General features: G+C 42.0%; 5 protein-coding genes across 7 annotated transcripts in view; 2 read left to right on the top strand and 3 right to left on the bottom strand.

The window, feature by feature from the left end:
* LOC135611128 (TATA-binding protein-associated factor BTAF1-like) overlaps positions 1-2,908 on the top strand; it is a 30,798-nt gene extending 27,890 nt beyond the window's left edge. Inside the window, exons 28-30 of one of the 2 annotated variants that reach the window (XM_065106462.1) lie at positions 9-221; positions 354-1,833; positions 2,381-2,908. In XM_065106462.1, the coding sequence (XP_064962534.1) occupies positions 9-221; positions 354-539 (399 nt within the window). In that variant the 3' untranslated portion in view covers positions 540-1,833; positions 2,381-2,908. The remainder of the gene's footprint in view (positions 1-8; positions 222-353; positions 1,834-2,380) is intronic. The other variant, XM_065106463.1, reaches the window with a different exon arrangement.
* On the top strand, positions 1,709-2,651 carry LOC135608822 (late embryogenesis abundant protein At5g17165-like). Its single transcript, XM_065101869.1, has 2 exons — positions 1,709-1,833; positions 2,381-2,651. Exons 1-2 carry the CDS (start codon positions 1,709-1,711, stop codon positions 2,649-2,651), a joined length of 396 nt encoding a protein of 131 aa, XP_064957941.1.
* A 667-nt stretch (positions 2,909-3,575) lies between the features above and the next one.
* Positions 3,576-6,864, bottom strand: LOC135611130 (phosphoacetylglucosamine mutase-like). 2 transcript variants are annotated; one of them, XM_065106466.1, is made up of 9 exons: positions 6,707-6,864; positions 6,341-6,603; positions 5,918-6,037; positions 5,679-5,821; positions 5,347-5,598; positions 4,834-5,246; positions 4,576-4,754; positions 4,257-4,353; positions 3,576-3,904 (listed from the first exon to the last, which is right to left on the bottom strand). In XM_065106466.1, the coding sequence occupies exons 1-9, from the start codon at positions 6,768-6,770 to the stop codon at positions 3,744-3,746; spliced, it is 1,692 nt and encodes a 563-aa protein (XP_064962538.1). In that variant the 5' UTR covers positions 6,771-6,864; the 3' UTR covers positions 3,576-3,743. The 2 variants fall into 2 exon arrangements, with proteins under 2 accessions (XP_064962538.1, XP_064962539.1); XM_065106467.1 differs by having other exon boundaries at positions 4,576-4,751.
* Positions 6,865-6,993: 129 nt separating this feature from the next.
* LOC135611129 (uncharacterized) lies at positions 6,994-10,555 on the bottom strand. The gene is made up of 5 exons (XM_065106465.1): positions 10,312-10,555; positions 9,565-10,213; positions 8,725-9,468; positions 7,418-8,637; positions 6,994-7,340 (listed from the first exon to the last, which is right to left on the bottom strand). The coding sequence occupies exons 1-5, from the start codon at positions 10,423-10,425 to the stop codon at positions 7,290-7,292; spliced, it is 2,778 nt and encodes a 925-aa protein (XP_064962537.1). The 5' UTR covers positions 10,426-10,555; the 3' UTR covers positions 6,994-7,289.
* A 664-nt stretch (positions 10,556-11,219) lies between these two features.
* Positions 11,220-16,229, bottom strand: LOC135611127 (uncharacterized). Its single transcript, XM_065106461.1, has 7 exons — positions 16,001-16,229; positions 14,486-14,576; positions 13,347-13,462; positions 12,781-12,840; positions 12,597-12,662; positions 11,672-11,875; positions 11,220-11,548 (listed from the first exon to the last, which is right to left on the bottom strand). The coding sequence occupies exons 1-6, from the start codon at positions 16,055-16,057 to the stop codon at positions 11,702-11,704; spliced, it is 564 nt and encodes a 187-aa protein (XP_064962533.1). The 5' UTR covers positions 16,058-16,229; the 3' UTR covers positions 11,220-11,548; positions 11,672-11,701.
* Positions 16,230-17,628: the final 1,399 nt, after the last annotated feature.

The raw sequence follows: 17,628 nt of genomic DNA, 5'->3' as shown, positions 1-17,628 counted from the left end.
ATATGTAGGCAATGGACAGAGCACACAGGTTGGGCCAGCGTAAAGTTGTTAATGTCCATCGACTGATCATGCGTGGCACTTTAGAAGAGAAAGTCATGAGCCTGCAGAAGTTTAAAGTTACAGTTGCTAATGCTGTTATAAATGCAGAGAATGCGAGTCTGAAAACCATGAACACAGACCAGTTGCTTGATCTTTTTGCTTCTTCACCAACAATCCAAATGGTAACGTCACTCGCCATTCACACTTGGATTCTCTGTGGAATTGCTTTTGTTTGTTGTTAAATTTGTTGGTTATCTATCTTTCCTTTAGGTTATAAGATGCAAAGATGCGTGTTATTATGTGTCTGAAAAAAGAAAACTGTGATACAGGGAACTTCGGCTTCAAACAGCTCTGCTGGCAACACGGACAAAGATCCAAAGTCGGCGGTCACCGGGAGAGGGTTGAAAGCCATTCTCAATGGACTTGGGGAGTTATGGGATCAATCACAGTATGAAAATGAATACAATTTAAACCAGTTCTTGGAAAAGCTCAATGGCTGAGTCTTGAAGGCTACTACTGCAATGTACAGTCCAAATTAGAAGATTCTGTCGGCCCCAATTTTGGATGTGTCGTTCGTCCCCCAAACCCCCATGAAATTTTTTTTTCTCTTCTTTTGTTCGTTGTACATGATCATCATTAAATCATGGAACCACTAACCGTTAGGTGATCCAAATTTTTAGAAGGATAGGCTAGATCACCCACGCCAAGATGGGCATTTCGAATATGTAAATTTCAGCTGTACAACTTATTATCTAGTTAAAGTAGCTGTGCCCAAATTGTTTGCCTCCGTTTCATTCTTTGTTGCAGGCCGCTGCCTGGTGCAATCCCATTTCTGTTATATGAGCTACAAGAGAGTAGGGAAGTTAGTCCAAGTTCTTCACCCGTCTTTAGACGAGGCATCAAGCCTGCAACGTGCAAAACAGGCTTAGGTTGATGAGCAGCAGCCAACGGTGGCCAGGTATGTTTTTTGTTTTTGTTTTTGTTTTTTTTTTTTTCATATGTACGGTCAGAAAGGAAAAGGACTCGATTTAGAATATTACTTTCAGAAGAATAAGGAGTTTGTCTATTAGTGGATCACCCGATTGCTTTTCTAAGAAGCCATATTAGTTTATATTAAGTGCTTCTCTCAAAGAAGTCATACCTTCCTATATTGCTTGCTAACCCCTCAACCGTTTTACAGAAAAGTGGCTGTAAGTTAAGTCTTTCTGGGTAATATAAAACAAAGAAATGTATACGGGTTCTCTTGTTCTAGTATACTCCTGTCATATATTATGCACCACGCATGGATTCTTTATTTGAGTCGATTGCATGAATCACAAATTCTTCAAACATGAAAGGATGTGTGCGCAGATAAATGGATAAATTCATAGACCGTTGAAAGTTTGCTGGCGGGCTTCAAATTTGTCCGGTAATGTCTATTTTCTCATGTGAACTTGTTCACTTCTACTGGGCCCCCAATTACGTAGGTGCCGAGGTGGCTGCCGCTGGTGGTAGTTTACTAGACGTTAGGTGATGTCGTCCATAGCAAGAAACTGAGGTAGGTCGTTACTGGGTGGGGGCCCTCCATGTGGCATGTTATATGTGCGAGAAGAGGTGGGAGCACCGAAGCGAGATTTCTTTCCCCTGGCGGCCCTCTCTCTCCTTTTTCTTGTCTTCCTCTCTTCTTTGTATGGCAGCCAATGGTCGTGCGCTCGCTTCAGGCTTCGGGAAGCGATTCGTCAACCAGATCTGGGCCGCACGAGATCCCGCGGAGCGCGTCGCCGCCGTCGCCTCCCTGCCATCGCTTTCTTACAGGTAGTCCGCCTGTCTACCTCTTCTTTCTCATGCCGGTTTTTATCTACTGTTGCTCGTCCGCCGAAATGGGCTCATTTGCCGCTCTCGATTTTTTTCGTTCGAGGTAAGCTACCTTCTTCGCGTTCCGTCGAGAATGAGATTTTGGCGTCCAAATATATCATTAAATATTTTCCCTTATATTTATTTTTATTCCACCCAGTTTTGTTCCAATATATAGTCTATTTACTATCTCCGGAGATCAGAAGTAAACATTCTTGTCTCTGCACCGAGGCGGGTTGATCGGAAGCTTTGCAAGGCAGGCTTATTAGACAGGCTGGAGAAGTACTCCCCGCATTCACCTTATTCGCGCCGTACACGTGCGGTTCGGTGCCAATAGCATATCCGTTTGCTGTAGCACGTGACCCTTTTGGCGCTGCCTCCCAAGTTTTATTCGTTGGCTTTCACGACAATAAATAAAAGAATCGAAATATTTCCGTGTGTTCGGTGAGGCAGCAAACACGATGGTTCCACTTGACGCGTGTCCTTTCCGCTTTTTTATTTCGTGCAGCGAGAGGAGAGTGCACGTATCGTCGTCGTACGATAAGAACGTGGAGGAGCTGGAGGAGGCGCGCGTGCCGGACCATGTGATCGACGCCAAGTCCGACAAGTACTGGGGACCCCACCCCACCACCGGCGTTTTCGGCCCCGCCGACGAGAGCGGCGCCTCCGTTAGCGGCGGCGGAAAGGCAGCGACTGCCCCTGTAAGTGGCCCGTCCGCCCTGGACCAAACCGTGTGGTTTCGTCCCCTAGAGGACGTCGACAAGCCGCCCAACGCCTGAACACGGCCGGCGCACCGCGCCAGCCGCCGCCGTGGGAATAAATAGCAGCAATAGTTTGTATTATTATTGTTGCTGCCACCAGCGAGTATAAGCAGCAGCATGTGCGTCTATGGATTGCATGTACGGGAATCCATTTTCCGCTTCTCAGTTTGGCTTTCGATTTCATCGGTATGGCGTCCTATTGGAGAGAGGATAGCGATATCAATGGCTTTAGAGTGCTGCATTAATGTCACGTATTGCTTCCGAGTCTTTTGTTGCGGCTTTTTGTTTGGGTGTTCCGTAGATTCTTTACGGTGTCCTCCTCATCACCTCGAGACGTTACGGAAATATAACCAGAAACAATAAACATATAAAAAATATATTCTTTTTTTTTTATATAATTCCTCATAACAAGCAATAAAATCAGAAATCAAATTTAAAATTCAATATGCAGTCCAATATTCCTAATTTGTTGGCTTCCCTATTTTGGGGATTCTATGGCGGCTTCCAATTTTGGCTTCCTTCCGCTTGCATCATCTTGAGCCGTTCGATCTGGAATCAGATGGTGATGCGGAGGAGCGCATCTTTTGCCACACCATCATCCCCCACCCGCCGTCGTCTCCGTAAAATGCATTCCCCCGTTTCTCTCCCTCGGAGGTAGCTGACTGGGAGAGGCGACGAAGGCGAATCTAATGCTCCAATTCCAAGCTCAAGTCGTCGCCTTTCCGGCCCCCAAACCCTGGTGAGGACTCTCCCAGATCCGAGTACAGCCCCGCTTACACCTAAAAGTTGTTTACGAGGGTGAATTCTGTCTACCAAGTTACTACGAACATTTAGGTGGAAGAGAAGCCTGGATGCTTCAAACTCCTTTTCCGTACTACAGTTCTTGTTTTTGTTTTGCTTGCAATCTTTCCTGACACCACAGATGAACCTCAAATAAGATCCTTTTAGTAACAGAAAAGTGTTGTATAATAGTTATCATCATCCTGGATCAATTAATGATCCAATCAAGTACATGGAATAACAATAGGATCAAACTGTTCCAAGAAATGATTTTAGAAAAGTCATAAGTTAACAATTTCAACAAGAGCTTTCCGAACAATTTTAACCAGTCTACTGATGAGAATTGCCGGATCCAAGAACACGATCGACAAGTTGCACTATGGATCGGGCAAGACTGTCAGCTGCTTCCTGCGTGGATGCCTCGGCGTACACACGAATTATGTCCTCTGTACCGGATGGCCGGATAAAACATCGGCCGTGAGGGTGCTTCCCTGTAACAATTCCAAAAGAAGGAAAATGAGCAGCAATAAATTGTTCTCATGATCATAGGAATCTTGAAAAATACATCATGTAGGTGTGATCAATATGTAAAGTTTGTCAACGAAGTAGGGTTTTAGTGTACTAATTGTTCTCAGAGTTGATAGCAATCTCGAAAAATATATCATGTAGGCAAAGATAGGGTGTGTTTGGTTGACTGGAAATGGGACCGTAGGGTGCTTAAATCACAGGCAACTACCAAATAATAGGAGTTGTGCCTTCATCTGTCATTATAACCTGCAGCCACAACCTACAAATACCTTCATCTGTCATTATAAGTAGCAACTCATGAACAAAGTTGCTTACCCGATTCCGCATCTATCAACTCTTGTAGACCTGATGGCTTCACAACTTGTGTTTCTGCATTTGCTGTAACAACAGCATTTCGGTCCGCAACTTTTACCTAGAAAGTGCACAGACGAAAGAATTGAGTATCCAGAAATGTGAGGAGAAAATATTTTTAAACAGATCTTTAATATGTGTATATATACACATATTCTTACATACACATACATATATATGCATACACATGTATGCATATATAAATACAGATATGTACATATATGCATACACACATAAGTATACACATGAATTTTTCTTTTTGCATACATGGCATTTATCATACCTTAAGCTGTCTGCTAGGCAGATCTTGGTAAAGCTCATTCCACCTTTTGATTGACCATCCCATGTACTGTAATACAGCTTCCACCAATAGCAACCCACTAAGAGCATCTCCTACTGCTTGATTGATCAGTTGACTGACCGCCAGCAATCTTAAAGCAGCTTTGTGTTGCTCGGAACCTACTAAAAACAGTAACAACATTTATGAAACTGAGCGACGATTTGGTTAACCGGTAAGTAGCATATAAGGTCGCCAGTGCACCTGAAGATGCAGAGGCAAGTTCATTGCTCCTACACTCCAGACCAGAGAGAAAATTTTCTGAGAACAGTACGGTTCCATGTCCATTTGCCTCGAAGTATATCCCAATGTCATACTCTGCAGCTTTCTTGTGCAGATATTTTACTCCAGTGGGAGTAAACACAACCTCTAGGCCTAGCCACTTGAGGTACGCTGTTGATGCTCCATTTGCATATGCCGTCTGCACAATGCCAAGCCTTACAGGCGGTTTGTTATTTGAATCACTGCCCTTGTAGAGGACATCCAATTGTTCCTTGATAAAAACTGCAAAGAGGGACAATATCTTGTCTCCATCAATTAGGTCAATGTTCTTGCTGCTTGCAGACGGAATGAGGAAATACACAAGCCGATCAGCATCACCATCCAGACTTGCACACCTGAAACACTAGATCCACCTAAGCAGTTGAAATTGAGTTGAATATAAATTTCAGCATCCGCGGAACAATTACGTCAAACGCAAATAGCACATGGCCTCACCTTACTCCTACGTAGTCAGGCCCAAAGCCGGATGGAACAACCTTCTCCTTCTGCACATAATCAGCACCACAGCTTTCATTAAGCATCCCTTCTCCTTTCTTACCTGTATTTTTCACGGAAATATCCAACCCTGTCACCATTTTCTTGAGCTGTTCAAGCTTGTCTCCACCAACACCATTGGCTCCATCAACTACGAGTTCCGTATCCAATGAATCGGCAATCCTTTCTCTGGGAACCAGGTCCATCAGGCACCTGCAGCCAAAACAGTGATTCTTGATCCAACAATATGTGAGCCTCTACTCTAAGTTGAACATTAGACACTCAGCACAGACCTGAAAGATTTTGATAGTTGAGCCAAGTAGTCAGATTCCGATGCCACCATGCCCTTGTTCCTGCTTCTAACCATCCAGTGTAGCTGTGGGGTTGTCAAGACTCCCATGTCGATTGCAACCGCACCAATTATAGCGTTGATTCCCTTCGAGGCAAAGCAAATTAGCTGCATACCTCCAACACAAATCTTACCATCATAAAATGTGGTGGTATTTACTGAAGTTGATTTGAGTGTACGTACATGCTTTGCAGCTTCAAGAAGAGCTTCTCCACTCGGTCTGGTGTCTCTTCCTAACAACACCTCCGCAGACTGCACTCCTCCAAATGGTATATTTTCTTCCTCCACAAATCGAACCACCAACTGAACGGAAAACACATTAGGGTTGCAAGCATACCAGCAGAAAGAGATGATGCTGCAGCATAGCAGAGCTTTAGGGAGAAGGATGGAACTTCAAGAACTTGCTAACTTTGACAAGAAGTACTACAAAATCTGGATCGTAGCTTAATCTTCACTTTCTTTTTCATTGTCTACAGAAACTCTCATCAAGAAGTACTACAAACGTGGTAGCATTACCAGTCGAAATAGACACAAAAAATCAATCGAGCCGAGAATTATAATTATCCCAATCAGAGAAAGAAACGAAATCGAAGCAAAGATACCGACATGGAGGAGGTGCTCGGAGTCGGGGGCATTAGCGAGGGCGTCGGCAAACGGCTCCCACCGCTGTATCATCATTCCGCCGTCGGGATCAGCGATCTTGACGCCATTGTCGGACAGGGGGTTGTGGGAGGCGGTGATCATCAACCCGATGGCGGATCCGGTCTTGAGCGACCTCAGGGCCGCCAGGACCCCCGCACGGTACACCGTCGACGCCAGGATGGATCCCTCCGATCGGAATCCGGCGGTCCCGTACGAGAAACGCGCCCCTGGCAAGCCAACCACCAGATCTTTTATCAGTCGAAGAAGAAACCAAACGAAGAGATCATCTGATGTCGCACGATTGGGCGGGTTGTTGAGGGGCGCGCGCACCGTGAGGTAGAGGGAATCGTGAGGCGGAGTCGAGAAGGAGCGATCGCTGCTTCTCCTCTGCCATTTGGATGCCGCGATAGCGAATCCGGAGGTCGGCGGCGGAGACGGGAGACGGCCGAACTCCAAGTCTAATGTTCGGCGAAGGTTCGCTGAGTCTATAACACGCGCCCTGGTAATTGGGCCAAAAATAGAGTCCAAACACAGCCCAATGAGTCGACTAAGTCTTCTGCCATTGGGCCACAAACATTAGCCCACACAGAGCCCAATTACGATGCCATTGAAGCGAAGCATGTCGCAATAGCACTGAGATTGATTCATATCTGAAATGAAGACATGATCGTACCAAAAGCAAATAAAGATTCATATCTGACAAGAACAACTCGATTCAGCTATAGCATTCACTGCAGCAACAAAAATGGAAGGCGCACAAGAAACCATGGTTTCTCAGCACCAATGAACAAAAACTCATGGAATCAAATCATCATATAACAAAATCCAAAACTCATGAAAATGACGATCACTGCTTATTTATGGGCTCATAGACGTAAGTCATGTTCTCCACATCTGGCTCCAGGTTTCCTCACTACAGAACGTTCTCATTTAGCTCCGCGAGAGCCAGTCTCGTTCCTTCCACCTGGTCAACATGTAAATTCTAAGGTCAAACCAACATATCTAACTCTCACAAAGATAGCTAATCATCCATCTCCTTACCTTATTGGTGGCTTTGGCATTGCTTTTCTTCTCCTTGTAGAGCAGCTTCAGCTTTCTCAAGCTCATATTTTGCAAGTCTACGACAGGCAGACTCTGTTTCTCTGCATCAGATTCCACCTTCGCTTCCCCACACCCGATCTCTGTCATGGTCAACTGGCCAAAACTTTTCTTCTCCTCGTCAGCATCAGATTCTTTCCGGTTCTCACTTTTCTCCACTTCCACGATGATCGCAGTAGCCATCAGAGCTCCGACACTGTCCTCGGCGTTTCCAACCTTGGATAACTTGGCAGCTTCCACAACCTCAACTGTTACCGCATCCGGGGAAACTTCACTGTCTCCAATTATATCTCCAACTTCGGGTAAGGATTCAGCAGGTAGGTCGACGGTGTTTGATCGATGCGAGCTTGTCGGCTTCTGCTGAGGGGAGAAGGAAACAACCTCAGCAACAGTCTCATCTCCATCGCTGGTTTCGTCGTCATTTTTTGGTGCTGAATAAGTTTGCATTTCATCCTCAGTTTCTTCCTCCTCTCTCTGACTTTGCTCATCTGCAGCATCTCCGGTGATGTCTGGGTTCCCTAATGAAGATATCAGCGGCGTCACTTCTAGCACAGATGACTCACGGTCGGCCTGGTTGGCCGTTTGTTCTTCTTCACGGCCACCCTTCTTCTGTGGTGATAATTCTGCATTGAACCCTTCGGGTTCTTTAGGTTCTACGGCAAGTTGATGCAGGGGAAGATTAGTGTTGTCTGCCTGGTTTGCCATTTGGTCTCCCACGCAGCCTCCCTCCATCTTTGGCGATGATTCAACGTCGAATCCTTCAGGCTCTTTAGGGTCTGCGACAAGCTGATGCAGGGGAAGATTGGTGTCGACGACGGACACATTGCAATCTTGTTCACAAATTTCACTAGGGAGAATCTCTTCTTGATCTCCATTGGACTCTTTCTCAAGCTTCTCTTGTGAATCCATGGAAGAGAGATGAGAAGCATTCGCTACTGCCAAATTTGAGGACTTCTCATCAGAAAGCAGCAAAGATGCCACAAGATTGGTGATGTCGTCGGCCACATTGCAATCTTGTTCACAAATTTCACTAGGGAGAATCTCTTCTTGTGAATCCATGGAACAGAGATGAGAAGCATTCCCTGCTGCCAAATCTGATGGCTTCTCATCGGAAAGCAGCAAAAATGCGCCGTCTCTATCCACGAGATCCATAGTTTCGACTCCTAGGAAACAGAGATCATCGCTTATTAGAAACCAAGCAGGGCACAAGGAAAGGAAACAAGATTCTACAGAGCCTTCATCATGTTTACCTGTTTCCACGTCGTGTTGTTGGGCTGCAATTTCCGACTCATTCACTTCATTGAGTCCTTCAGTTTCCGGGACGATTCCATCTTCTTCGACTTCCGGGGATTGCTGGTGTTGTGAAGGATCGGTGTCAACGACCACCAAATTGCAATCTCGTTCGCAGTTTTCACCATCAATAATGGTCTCGTCTTGGATCCCTTCCGTCTCCGTTGCCAAATCTGAGGTATTCTTGCAAGAAGCAATCAAAGAATCGCCGTCCTTTACATCATCGAGTCCTTCAGTTTCTGAGACAATTCCATCTTCATTGATTTCTGAGGAGTGCTGGCGTTGAGAAAGATCGATGTCGACGACCACCGGCCTGCAATCTTGCTCACAATTTTCACTACCAATAAGAGTGTTGTCTTGGATCCCCTCAGCCTCTCTGAGATCAGTGGCGTTCTCCTCTGCCAAATCCGAGGTCTTCTTGCAAGAAGCAATCGAAGAGTCGCCATCCTTCACATCATCGACTCCATCAGTTTCTGGGACGACTCCATCTTCTTTAACTTCCGAGGAGTGATGGTGTTGAGAGAGATCGCAGTCAGCGACCACTGGATTGCAATCTTGCCCACAATTATCACCATCAATCACAGTTTTGTCTTGGATCTCTTTGAGATCAGTGACGTTCCCCGCTGCCATATCCGAGCTCTTCTTGCAAGGAGGAGGAATCATAGAGTCGCCCTCCGTGTCCACAGATTTCTTGATTTCGATGCCTATAATTCACACAGACGGTGTATAGTTTAGAAACAAAGCAGAAGAAAGAAAAAGAAAGGAATTCAAGGAAAAAATGAATCATCCATCATCTTCACCTTTTTCCGCTTGTTCTTCTACATCTTGAGCCAAACTTTCCATGTCAGGTACAGAAACCCTCGCCCTAGCCCTTGAACTCCTCCTCAGGGTTGTAGCGGTGACATCCACGGGGATCGACTTTGAAGACTGCCTCGCCCTGCGAGTTGTAGTTCTTGATGAAACGACCGTGTCTTCTGTTCCTTCGTCCATCACAGCTGGGGATTCGGCTTCCTTCCTGGCTATCGTTCTCCGGCCATTTCGAGGGGCCGGAGTCTTGGCTGCTTCGATAAGACCATCCTCTGCCGCGTCGCCGTCCTCTTTCTTGGTCGCCCTTCTTCTGGTGTACCTAACTGTTGTGGTGCCCCGAGGCTGCTTCTTGGTGCTGGGCTTGGCCATGGGTGTGATCTCCATCATGCCTTCCTTCTGCTCCTCGTCTCTATCTACTTCTTCAGAGAAGAGTCTCCCGGTCTCGGAGTCCATTGCGGTCACCCGACGAGCCCGAGGCAGGGGGCTCGCCGGCTGCTCTTTGGGATCGTCCGAGGCGGTGGACGCAGCCGCCCGGCGAGCTGAGATCCTGCGGGAGGAGCGGGGGAGGTAGGCCGAGCTGGCCTGGACATTCTTGGGGGACTGATTCTGCAGCGCTTCCTCGATACTCTCCATCCCACCAACCTGATCGAGTTCGAGGCAACACAACCGTGAGTCGATGAAAGAAGAAAAAGAAAAAGGGAAAGAGAGTAATGGAAGGGGAGGGTGGGAGGAGATCATACGGCGAAAAGAGACTGGAGGGCGTCTGCCATGGCGACGTTGGTCATGTTGGCGGGGATGCGGTTCTTCTTGCAGAGGGCTTGGAGCTCTCTCCTGGGCAAGCAGTGGAAATCCATCTCTCTCTCTCTCTCTCTTCTTCTTCTTCTTGGGTAGGTTTCGGGCAGTGGCGTATGGCCTTACCTTCTCCCTTGTGTTGGTAGCGCTCCTGGCAGCGATGGGACGGAGATGAAGAAGAAAGGGAGGCGGCCAAATTATTATATGGGGAAAGCTAGGGTGGATTAAGGGCAATTTCCTGTTCTGTTCTAAATTCGAAATATACGACCGTTGGGACAGCTAAAATGATGCGCGGCCGCGCGGTTCTCTTTTGAAAAATTCGACCGTTGGTACAATGGGATTTCGGGGGTGCGACGGCGCGCGGTCAAACTAATCCTTTTCTTTCTTCTAATCGTCTAATTAACCAAATTAACCCTTTGATGGAAAGAGAGAGAGAGAGAGTCTCAATGCCAAAGAGTGACATGGTAAAATGTGTATCTCGATACATCATGGTGATGATCCTCATGAATAAAGCACACTTAAGTGTTATAATAATTGAATTGTAAGGTAAGGGTGAACACAAAAAAGGAACAATTAGTAGCACTTGCAAGGATTCGAGTGAGAAGATGATTTGAAAATAGAATTCAAAATTGCTTTTAAATGTTGCTCTTTTCACATTTTTGAAATGTAAATATTTAGTAATTATTTTGCCTAACGAGTTTGATATCAAAATTGCTTTTAGTTTAGGCTCCAAATTTGTTAACGAGAGGTAAATCGAAAGAAACATTTCCATGTTATATGAACGAATTGTTCCCTGATATATAAAACTCATGAAGGAAATGATGTCTATGGATAGAGTGAGGCGAAAACTTGGAAATCAGAGATAAGCACACAAAATTCCTTTACTCCAAACAGATCATTCCTATTTCCATAGCAAACAAATGCATCTTCAAACTGCATTTCCACACAAGCTGCAGATATACATCAAAGATTCAAACAATGGTTCCCCCCAGGACCAAATGCCCTAACCTAACACCAGAATATCACTGAATGATGACGTTCGGTAGGACAACCGGGGGAGCGAGTAACAAGACCAATTCATGCAACATATGAAATCATACAACTCGCGAGTGGTTGGTTGGTTGCAACATCATCAGAATCTGATGAATTCTCAGCTTGCATGTGTGCCAGAGGAGCGGCCGGGACCTGAAAATTGGAACTTGTTATCAGGTGAAAAACATATGAGATGATATGTCCGCATTCTTGAACAAGAATAGCAGAGGAAGAAACGAGAAAGTGAAAGGCAGTATCGGGCTTTCGATGATGAACCTTCTAGAATCAAAACGATGAACTGCCAACTCAGGTTGAGCGGCTTGAAGTTTGTAGTTCATTAAGAGTACTGGCGAGCCAGTCCAGACCTTCATAGAGACCATCACCTCGGAGAGCACAAGTTCCTTGAATGTGCCACACCCGATTCCTTACGCCATAGAGACCAAGACCCTCACATACCTCCATTGGGGTCATTGCACCTCTCTAAACAGGATTCAACATCAGTTTATATGGATTATATGAACGTGAAGCGTAAAAAGGAAATAAATTCATCTTGGCCAAATTATCCAGTAAACTAAAGTGAGGGCCTCTTGAATAAATACAAGGAAATATATTTCGTCTAGGCCAAATAAAAACTCCTCCATCCAGACTCTCTTCTAATTACCAATACCTGCTGAAAAGACAGAATATTGATAATTTGAGAACTGTTTTGGAGTATAAATAATTTATAATTTGGCCAGTGGACGAAAATCATCTTATTCAGTGATACATAAGAACCTGGAATCCTTATGAATGGCATAGAATAAGGAAATTGCAAGACATAAGGTTTAATGATTACGGTTTCATATTTGCATTAGTATTTTGATCTGGAATCTTAAGCAAAAACCTCTCCTGATCTGCAACATCATGTTCTTAAAGTAATAAACTGATTTCTTGACAAAAAATATAGCATGCATCAATTATTTACAAACTTTTTCAAGCAAATTTCTCTTTGATGCCTCTGATGGGATTTGTGAAAGAATATTTGTAAGATGCAGAAACTACACTTTGAAGAGAAAAGAGAAATATGTATTTCAAATAGAAAAAAACTAACATGAAGCATTAGAGTGAATAGAACAATAAGGGCTCTTCTGCACAGATGCATGGAATTGCATTGCAATTAAACAGCAGGCTCATACAATTGTGAGTTACCAATTTAACATACCATATCCTGTTTGTTTGCAAATATCAAAATGACACTGTGAAGCATGAACGGGTCATTGATGATGGCCTGAAAAGAGCAATTATCAAAGTCAATAACCCCAAGAAAAACAGCAATGAACTTTCTTCCACGCAGGACATATATATATATATATATATATATATCTGTGTGTGTGTGTGCAAATAACCTGAAACTCTGCTTTAGCTTTCCCAATTCTTTCTCTGTCCAACGAATCAACTACATAGATCTGCAAGAGAGCAAAATGTGATGTTAAATCTCTTTCTTTTATGGAAACAAGAACATTTTGCATTCCAGTGTGTACATTAATTTATTAGACAGAAGAGAAGGCAGAAGGACTAAAGTCAAAGGAAACCACAAAATTTTAATCCTAAAAACCTGCAATGTCATTTACAGAAATGATCTTACTGTCATTGAGTTGTTGTCACTATACGAAAAGAAGAATTAGGAGTTCTATGACCTCACTGGCCAATTTATTTTAGCCTTCAAACTTCTTTTTAGTGGATAAACATAGAGCATCCAAATTCCAAACAGGGTTACATGATATTACATGAAGCATGGACCTCACATGATCCTAGGATACAAATTGCAAAAGAATAAGTGGCCCCTAGTTAAACACCAAAGATAAATATTCATCATGGAAAGGAAGTTTCACTAGGAAAGAATATCAATGAACCCTGAGCTTGCTAAAGAAAGCACTACAACCATTCTCTCTGATAGATAATAACTATTTACCAGACCATCTGTATTGTTAAAGTAATGCCTCCACAAAGGCCTCAATTTCTCTTGCCCACCAACATCCCAGACTGTAAATATCACATTCTTATACTGAACTTTTTCTACATTAAAACCTGCATAAATGAAGAGAAAAGAGTTACCAGAGTCCAGAGAGTCTAAGTTATTATGATATGATGCATATTGCATATGCTCATGCCTTATCAGTTTCCTTAATATCTAGTAATTCTAAAATTCAACAGGTCAACATCTAAATATCATTATGAATCAATTTTGGTGTAATTTGTAGCAGTTAAATTAATCTATTAAAGTAAATATCAAGATGTTAAGTTAGCCACTTTTCTAAGTAAACCTACATGGCTGGTTCATCTTCTCTAGCTTGTGGAACCTAAAAGAAGTAGATTTGCTGGATGGAAGATGGATGAACTATCATCTGCTGTAAGACATTAGGTTAAGAATTGGGTGAACACTTCATTTTCAATAATCAGATAATCAAATATTATTGGTCAGAAATAAAATTAAGATGACGAGCATTTGTTATATAACATGGAAATTTTTCTCTGAGAGGTTTTGTGATACTAAAATAGGCAGTTTGCTTTTTTAAAGAGCCCTTCAAAGCGTAAAGAATGTTTCGATGGGGGATAAAATAAGAAGGATTTGTATGAATGACATCTCAGTAAAATAAACTTTCGTTAGTTTGCCTCTTTTTCTCTGTTTCTCTTTTGTTCTAATCTCATCCTTTCTTCTCCCTTTTCCAGCTGATGCAATAGAAAAAAAATCAGCAGACTCCAGGGTCAAGCTTTCTTCCAAGCTGATTGAAGCTTGAACATAGTACTCAAACATATAGGTCACAAGGCTATCCTATAGGCTTCTGACTTGAACAAAGAAATTCTGAAGAACAGTTGAAATTTGCTTCTTCTTTCAAACATACAATCTGCTGTATAAGTCCAATATACTTCTCCACTAATAGTAACAAGGAAAATAAATGGCAGAAATTAATATGTCTAACTAATGGAGGAATGAAATTGCAAGCACACAAAAGAAAAACATCCTAACGACAACTTTAAAAACCTATTTAAGGCAGCCAAGCTAGGTAAATATCTTCAAAGAATGGTATCTAGTCAACAAAACATACTTACCAATTGTTGGGACCGTTGACAAGACCTCTCCAATGTGCAACTTGTACAAAATTGTAGTTTTACCTGCTGCATCCAGTCCAAGCATCACAACCTAAGAGAAATAGTTCAAAAATAAATGAGGTTATATGAGAAACATGAATTAATATGCTAGAAGTTTCATGAAAAAATATCAACTAAAACAGGATATCAAATTTGATCTCATATTTAATCATTTATCGATAGTCTAGACTACATTTCTTAACATCACAATTGTTCAGCCTAGACTTGAAACAGTTACCAAGCAGCATATACATAGTGGGCAAGGTCTACAGAGATATCTTCTTGATTTTTCCTAAATAACTAGAATAACATTCCATCTAAAATCCATTTTATAAACTTCCAATTGAATTTTTCAACAGAATAAACTAAGTATAGGTAATTAATTAATAACAAACTTAAAAGCAATACTGAAACCCATTTATGCTTTCTGAATATTCAGACTATTGGACATTGGAGACTATATTATTATGGTGCAAAGGAAAGAACATTTGACCAGTGAAGGGTTGCGGCAAACAATTCATTTTTCATTTCATGCCAAGTTAGGTATAACACTCAATTTATACCTAGCATTGACTTATAAGTGGACAAAGACTTAGATTGACTTACAATGGCCTAACCCACATCCTACTATTAATTTGGGCATAAGCATTTTGGGTCAGTTAATAAGGCTTAAGTAGTAAGCCAATTACTCCATTAGATCAATTAGTATCAGAGTCAATATAGTCTTGTAACCTACAGGTCATAGAGCACATCATAGTGAGGAGCCATCATTAGGTTAGGATGTGCCTTATGTATATCATAATAGGGTTTGATTCTAGGCTATGTTTGGACATTGATGAAGCCGTCACCCTGAAGCGGGGGAAATTATACCACCTCGACTGAGTCCCGCATCAATTGTGAGCAAAGACTTAGGTTAATTTATAAGGTATAATAAGTAGACAACTAGGCCTACTCCCCATCAGAATTTATGACTCTGCAACAACAAATACTGCTCGGAACTTAGAAATTCAAAAGAAATCATGTGACAATTTAAAAGGAAAGAAAAGTGCATGCGATCATACTTGAAGTGATAAAGAACTACTAGGGAGCTAACTAAAGTAGTTGCAAATATAGGAAAAAGAGTTGGTTAGTTCATCAAAAAGGTAAAACTAAAGAACACCTTCTTGAACAATACATTCCGCTCAAATCGACAATAGATGGGGGAATGTTCATTAACTAACAGAAGAGGTATATCTATTTATAGCACGAAAAAGAAATCTTGGTAGAATCACAATAATCAGAGCGCGAGTTTTCCATTAGACATCATAAAGATGAGATGTCTCATCATGTTACACCCCGTTCAGCCGAACAAGATCCCTAAATATTGTAGACGATATCACTTCGAGAGAGAGTGAACGAAAGGGAGGACGGTGATCAATAAACTGTGAGCACAAGAACAAGATTAGAAGAAGGGAGAGGAAGGGGAACGGAGCATACCCTCATCTCCTTGTTGCCGAAGAAGGTATCGAAGAGCTTCCGGAACGCCTGCCCCATCGCCGATCTCCTCCTTTATTCCTCCACAATCGCCAGCTCAAGAATCCCACCCAAAATCTTTAGCTGGGCATCGAGATCGTGCGAAATGTTTCGACAGAGAGGAGGGGAGATGCCCAAAGCCGCTCCTCCTTTTGGGGGAGAAAGCAGTGAGCCCCTTCTCTCTCGCTCGCTTTGATCCGATTGCTTTAACAGGCGTGTGAGCTGATCTCCGCCGTCCGTTTACCGAGATTCAAACGCGGTAATAGCGGCCAACCAGGACCACCGATCGTTACCCGTTCGTTCCAATGCGTCATTTACCAGCACGGTGATTTGACACGACGTGGCCCCACTTGGGACCCACTTGTGCGTAGGTGATGACTATTTCGTTTTGGTTGTGGTTATTGGTTGTGAGTATTACGGATCTCATTATCTTCAGAACTAGGCCGAAAGATCATAAGAAATTGATGCACGGTTAGAATTATTGCTTCCATTACCTTTGAACACTAACAATTATCACTCGTTTGTGTGAAAAAAAAATTAATAAGTCATCGTTTATCGTCGTCATGAGTAATAACGATGACTTATATGATTTTTATATATTAAGATAAAAATATGTAAGAAATCATTAAGGATTACGATAGACATGGCATTAATTACAAATTATCCCTATAGCTAGACCTCTTTAGTAATTTTGTTCATCGATCTAAAAAATTTATATTAAAATTTTTATAATTCTAAAAGTGAAACATTTAATCTCATTCAATCTATCATCGTCGATTTTACTAACGGAAGATACAATATGTACATGAATAGTATAAAAACGATAGACAAAAAAATAGTTTCAATAGCAATGATAAGTTAATTATAGAGTGTAGTTATATTTCTTTAGTATCTCGATCATTATACTCAAAAAATTTATATTAAAATTAATTTAATAATAAAAATAAAAATATTTAATCTTATTTATCCTAATATCTTTGATTTTACTGACCAAATATATGTACATGAATGAAATAAAAAATGATGGGTAAAAGAATAATTTTACTTATGATAATGGACGATTGTACTATGGATGATTGTTATAGTGATGATCAGCTCGATCGATGTTGATCTAAACATTGACAACAAGAATTAAAATGAGGCAAAGCGGTGAGACAAATATGTATTAGCACCACATTGATTTATCTCCACTTCCTTCTTCATTGTCACTTTACATTTACGTTAACATCAAAGGAAGAAGAGGTAAGCGAGGTAGTGCGGTATAGTACTATTCGTACACATGTTATCATGTATATTAAATTTTTTTTTCATAACTATAAGAATTTAAATATAATTTTAAAATTTAATAAAAATAAATTATTAAAAAGATCTAACTATAGGAATTAATATATAATTAACACGTAGACACATGCCCTCAGTCTCACATTATATACCATATGATAAATTATTATTATCTTCATCCATAAGTACCACATAATCCTGTTTGCACTTGATTAAGAGTGAAGAAGGAAAATATAGCCTAAACACTTCCGCTGTTAAGAGGAAAACGATGAATCCTCTTTCTGGTAAACCAGGAAAGAAAAAGAAAGATC

The sequence above is a fragment of the Musa acuminata genome, chromosome BXJ2-4 (genome assembly GCF_036884655.1).
Source record: "Musa acuminata AAA Group cultivar baxijiao chromosome BXJ2-4, Cavendish_Baxijiao_AAA, whole genome shotgun sequence".
Lineage (NCBI taxonomy): Eukaryota > Viridiplantae > Streptophyta > Magnoliopsida > Zingiberales > Musaceae > Musa > Musa acuminata.
Note: the sequence above shows the minus strand (reverse complement) of the source record. Positions and strands in the feature narration are given on the sequence as shown.

Bases quoted from the DNA above. Each gene is read 5' to 3' on its own strand.
- LOC135611130 (XM_065106466.1), bottom strand. From the start codon at position 6,770: ATGGCAGAGGAGAAGCAGCGATCGCTCCTTCTCGACTCCGCCTCACGA. The intron at 5,599-5,678 runs GTCTGTGCTGAG...TTTTGGCTGCAG, and splicing joins CAACTATCAAAATCTTTCAG to GTGCCTGATGGACCTGGTTC. The intron at 4,755-4,833 runs GTGCACTGGCGA...TACTGTTTTTAG, and splicing joins ACTTGCCTCTGCATCTTCAG to TAGGTTCCGAGCAACACAAA.
- LOC135608822 (XM_065101869.1), top strand. From the start codon at position 1,709: ATGGCAGCCAATGGTCGTGCGCTCGCTTCAGGCTTCGGGAAGCGATTC. The intron at 1,834-2,380 runs GTAGTCCGCCTG...TATTTCGTGCAG, and splicing joins CTGCCATCGCTTTCTTACAG to CGAGAGGAGAGTGCACGTAT.
- LOC135611127 (XM_065106461.1), bottom strand. From the start codon at position 16,057: ATGGGGCAGGCGTTCCGGAAGCTCTTCGATACCTTCTTCGGCAACAAG. The intron at 13,463-14,485 runs GTAAGTATGTTT...TCATTTATGCAG, and splicing joins GTCAACGGTCCCAACAATTG to GTTTTAATGTAGAAAAAGTT. The intron at 12,663-12,780 runs GTTATTTGCACA...TGCTCTTTTCAG, and splicing joins AAGCTAAAGCAGAGTTTCAG to GCCATCATCAATGACCCGTT.
- LOC135611129 (XM_065106465.1), bottom strand. From the start codon at position 10,425: ATGGATTTCCACTGCTTGCCCAGGAGAGAGCTCCAAGCCCTCTGCAAG. The intron at 10,214-10,311 runs GTATGATCTCCT...GAACTCGATCAG, and splicing joins CCCTCCAGTCTCTTTTCGCC to GTTGGTGGGATGGAGAGTAT. The intron at 7,341-7,417 runs GTAAGGAGATGG...CATGTTGACCAG, and splicing joins ATGCCAAAGCCACCAATAAG to GTGGAAGGAACGAGACTGGC.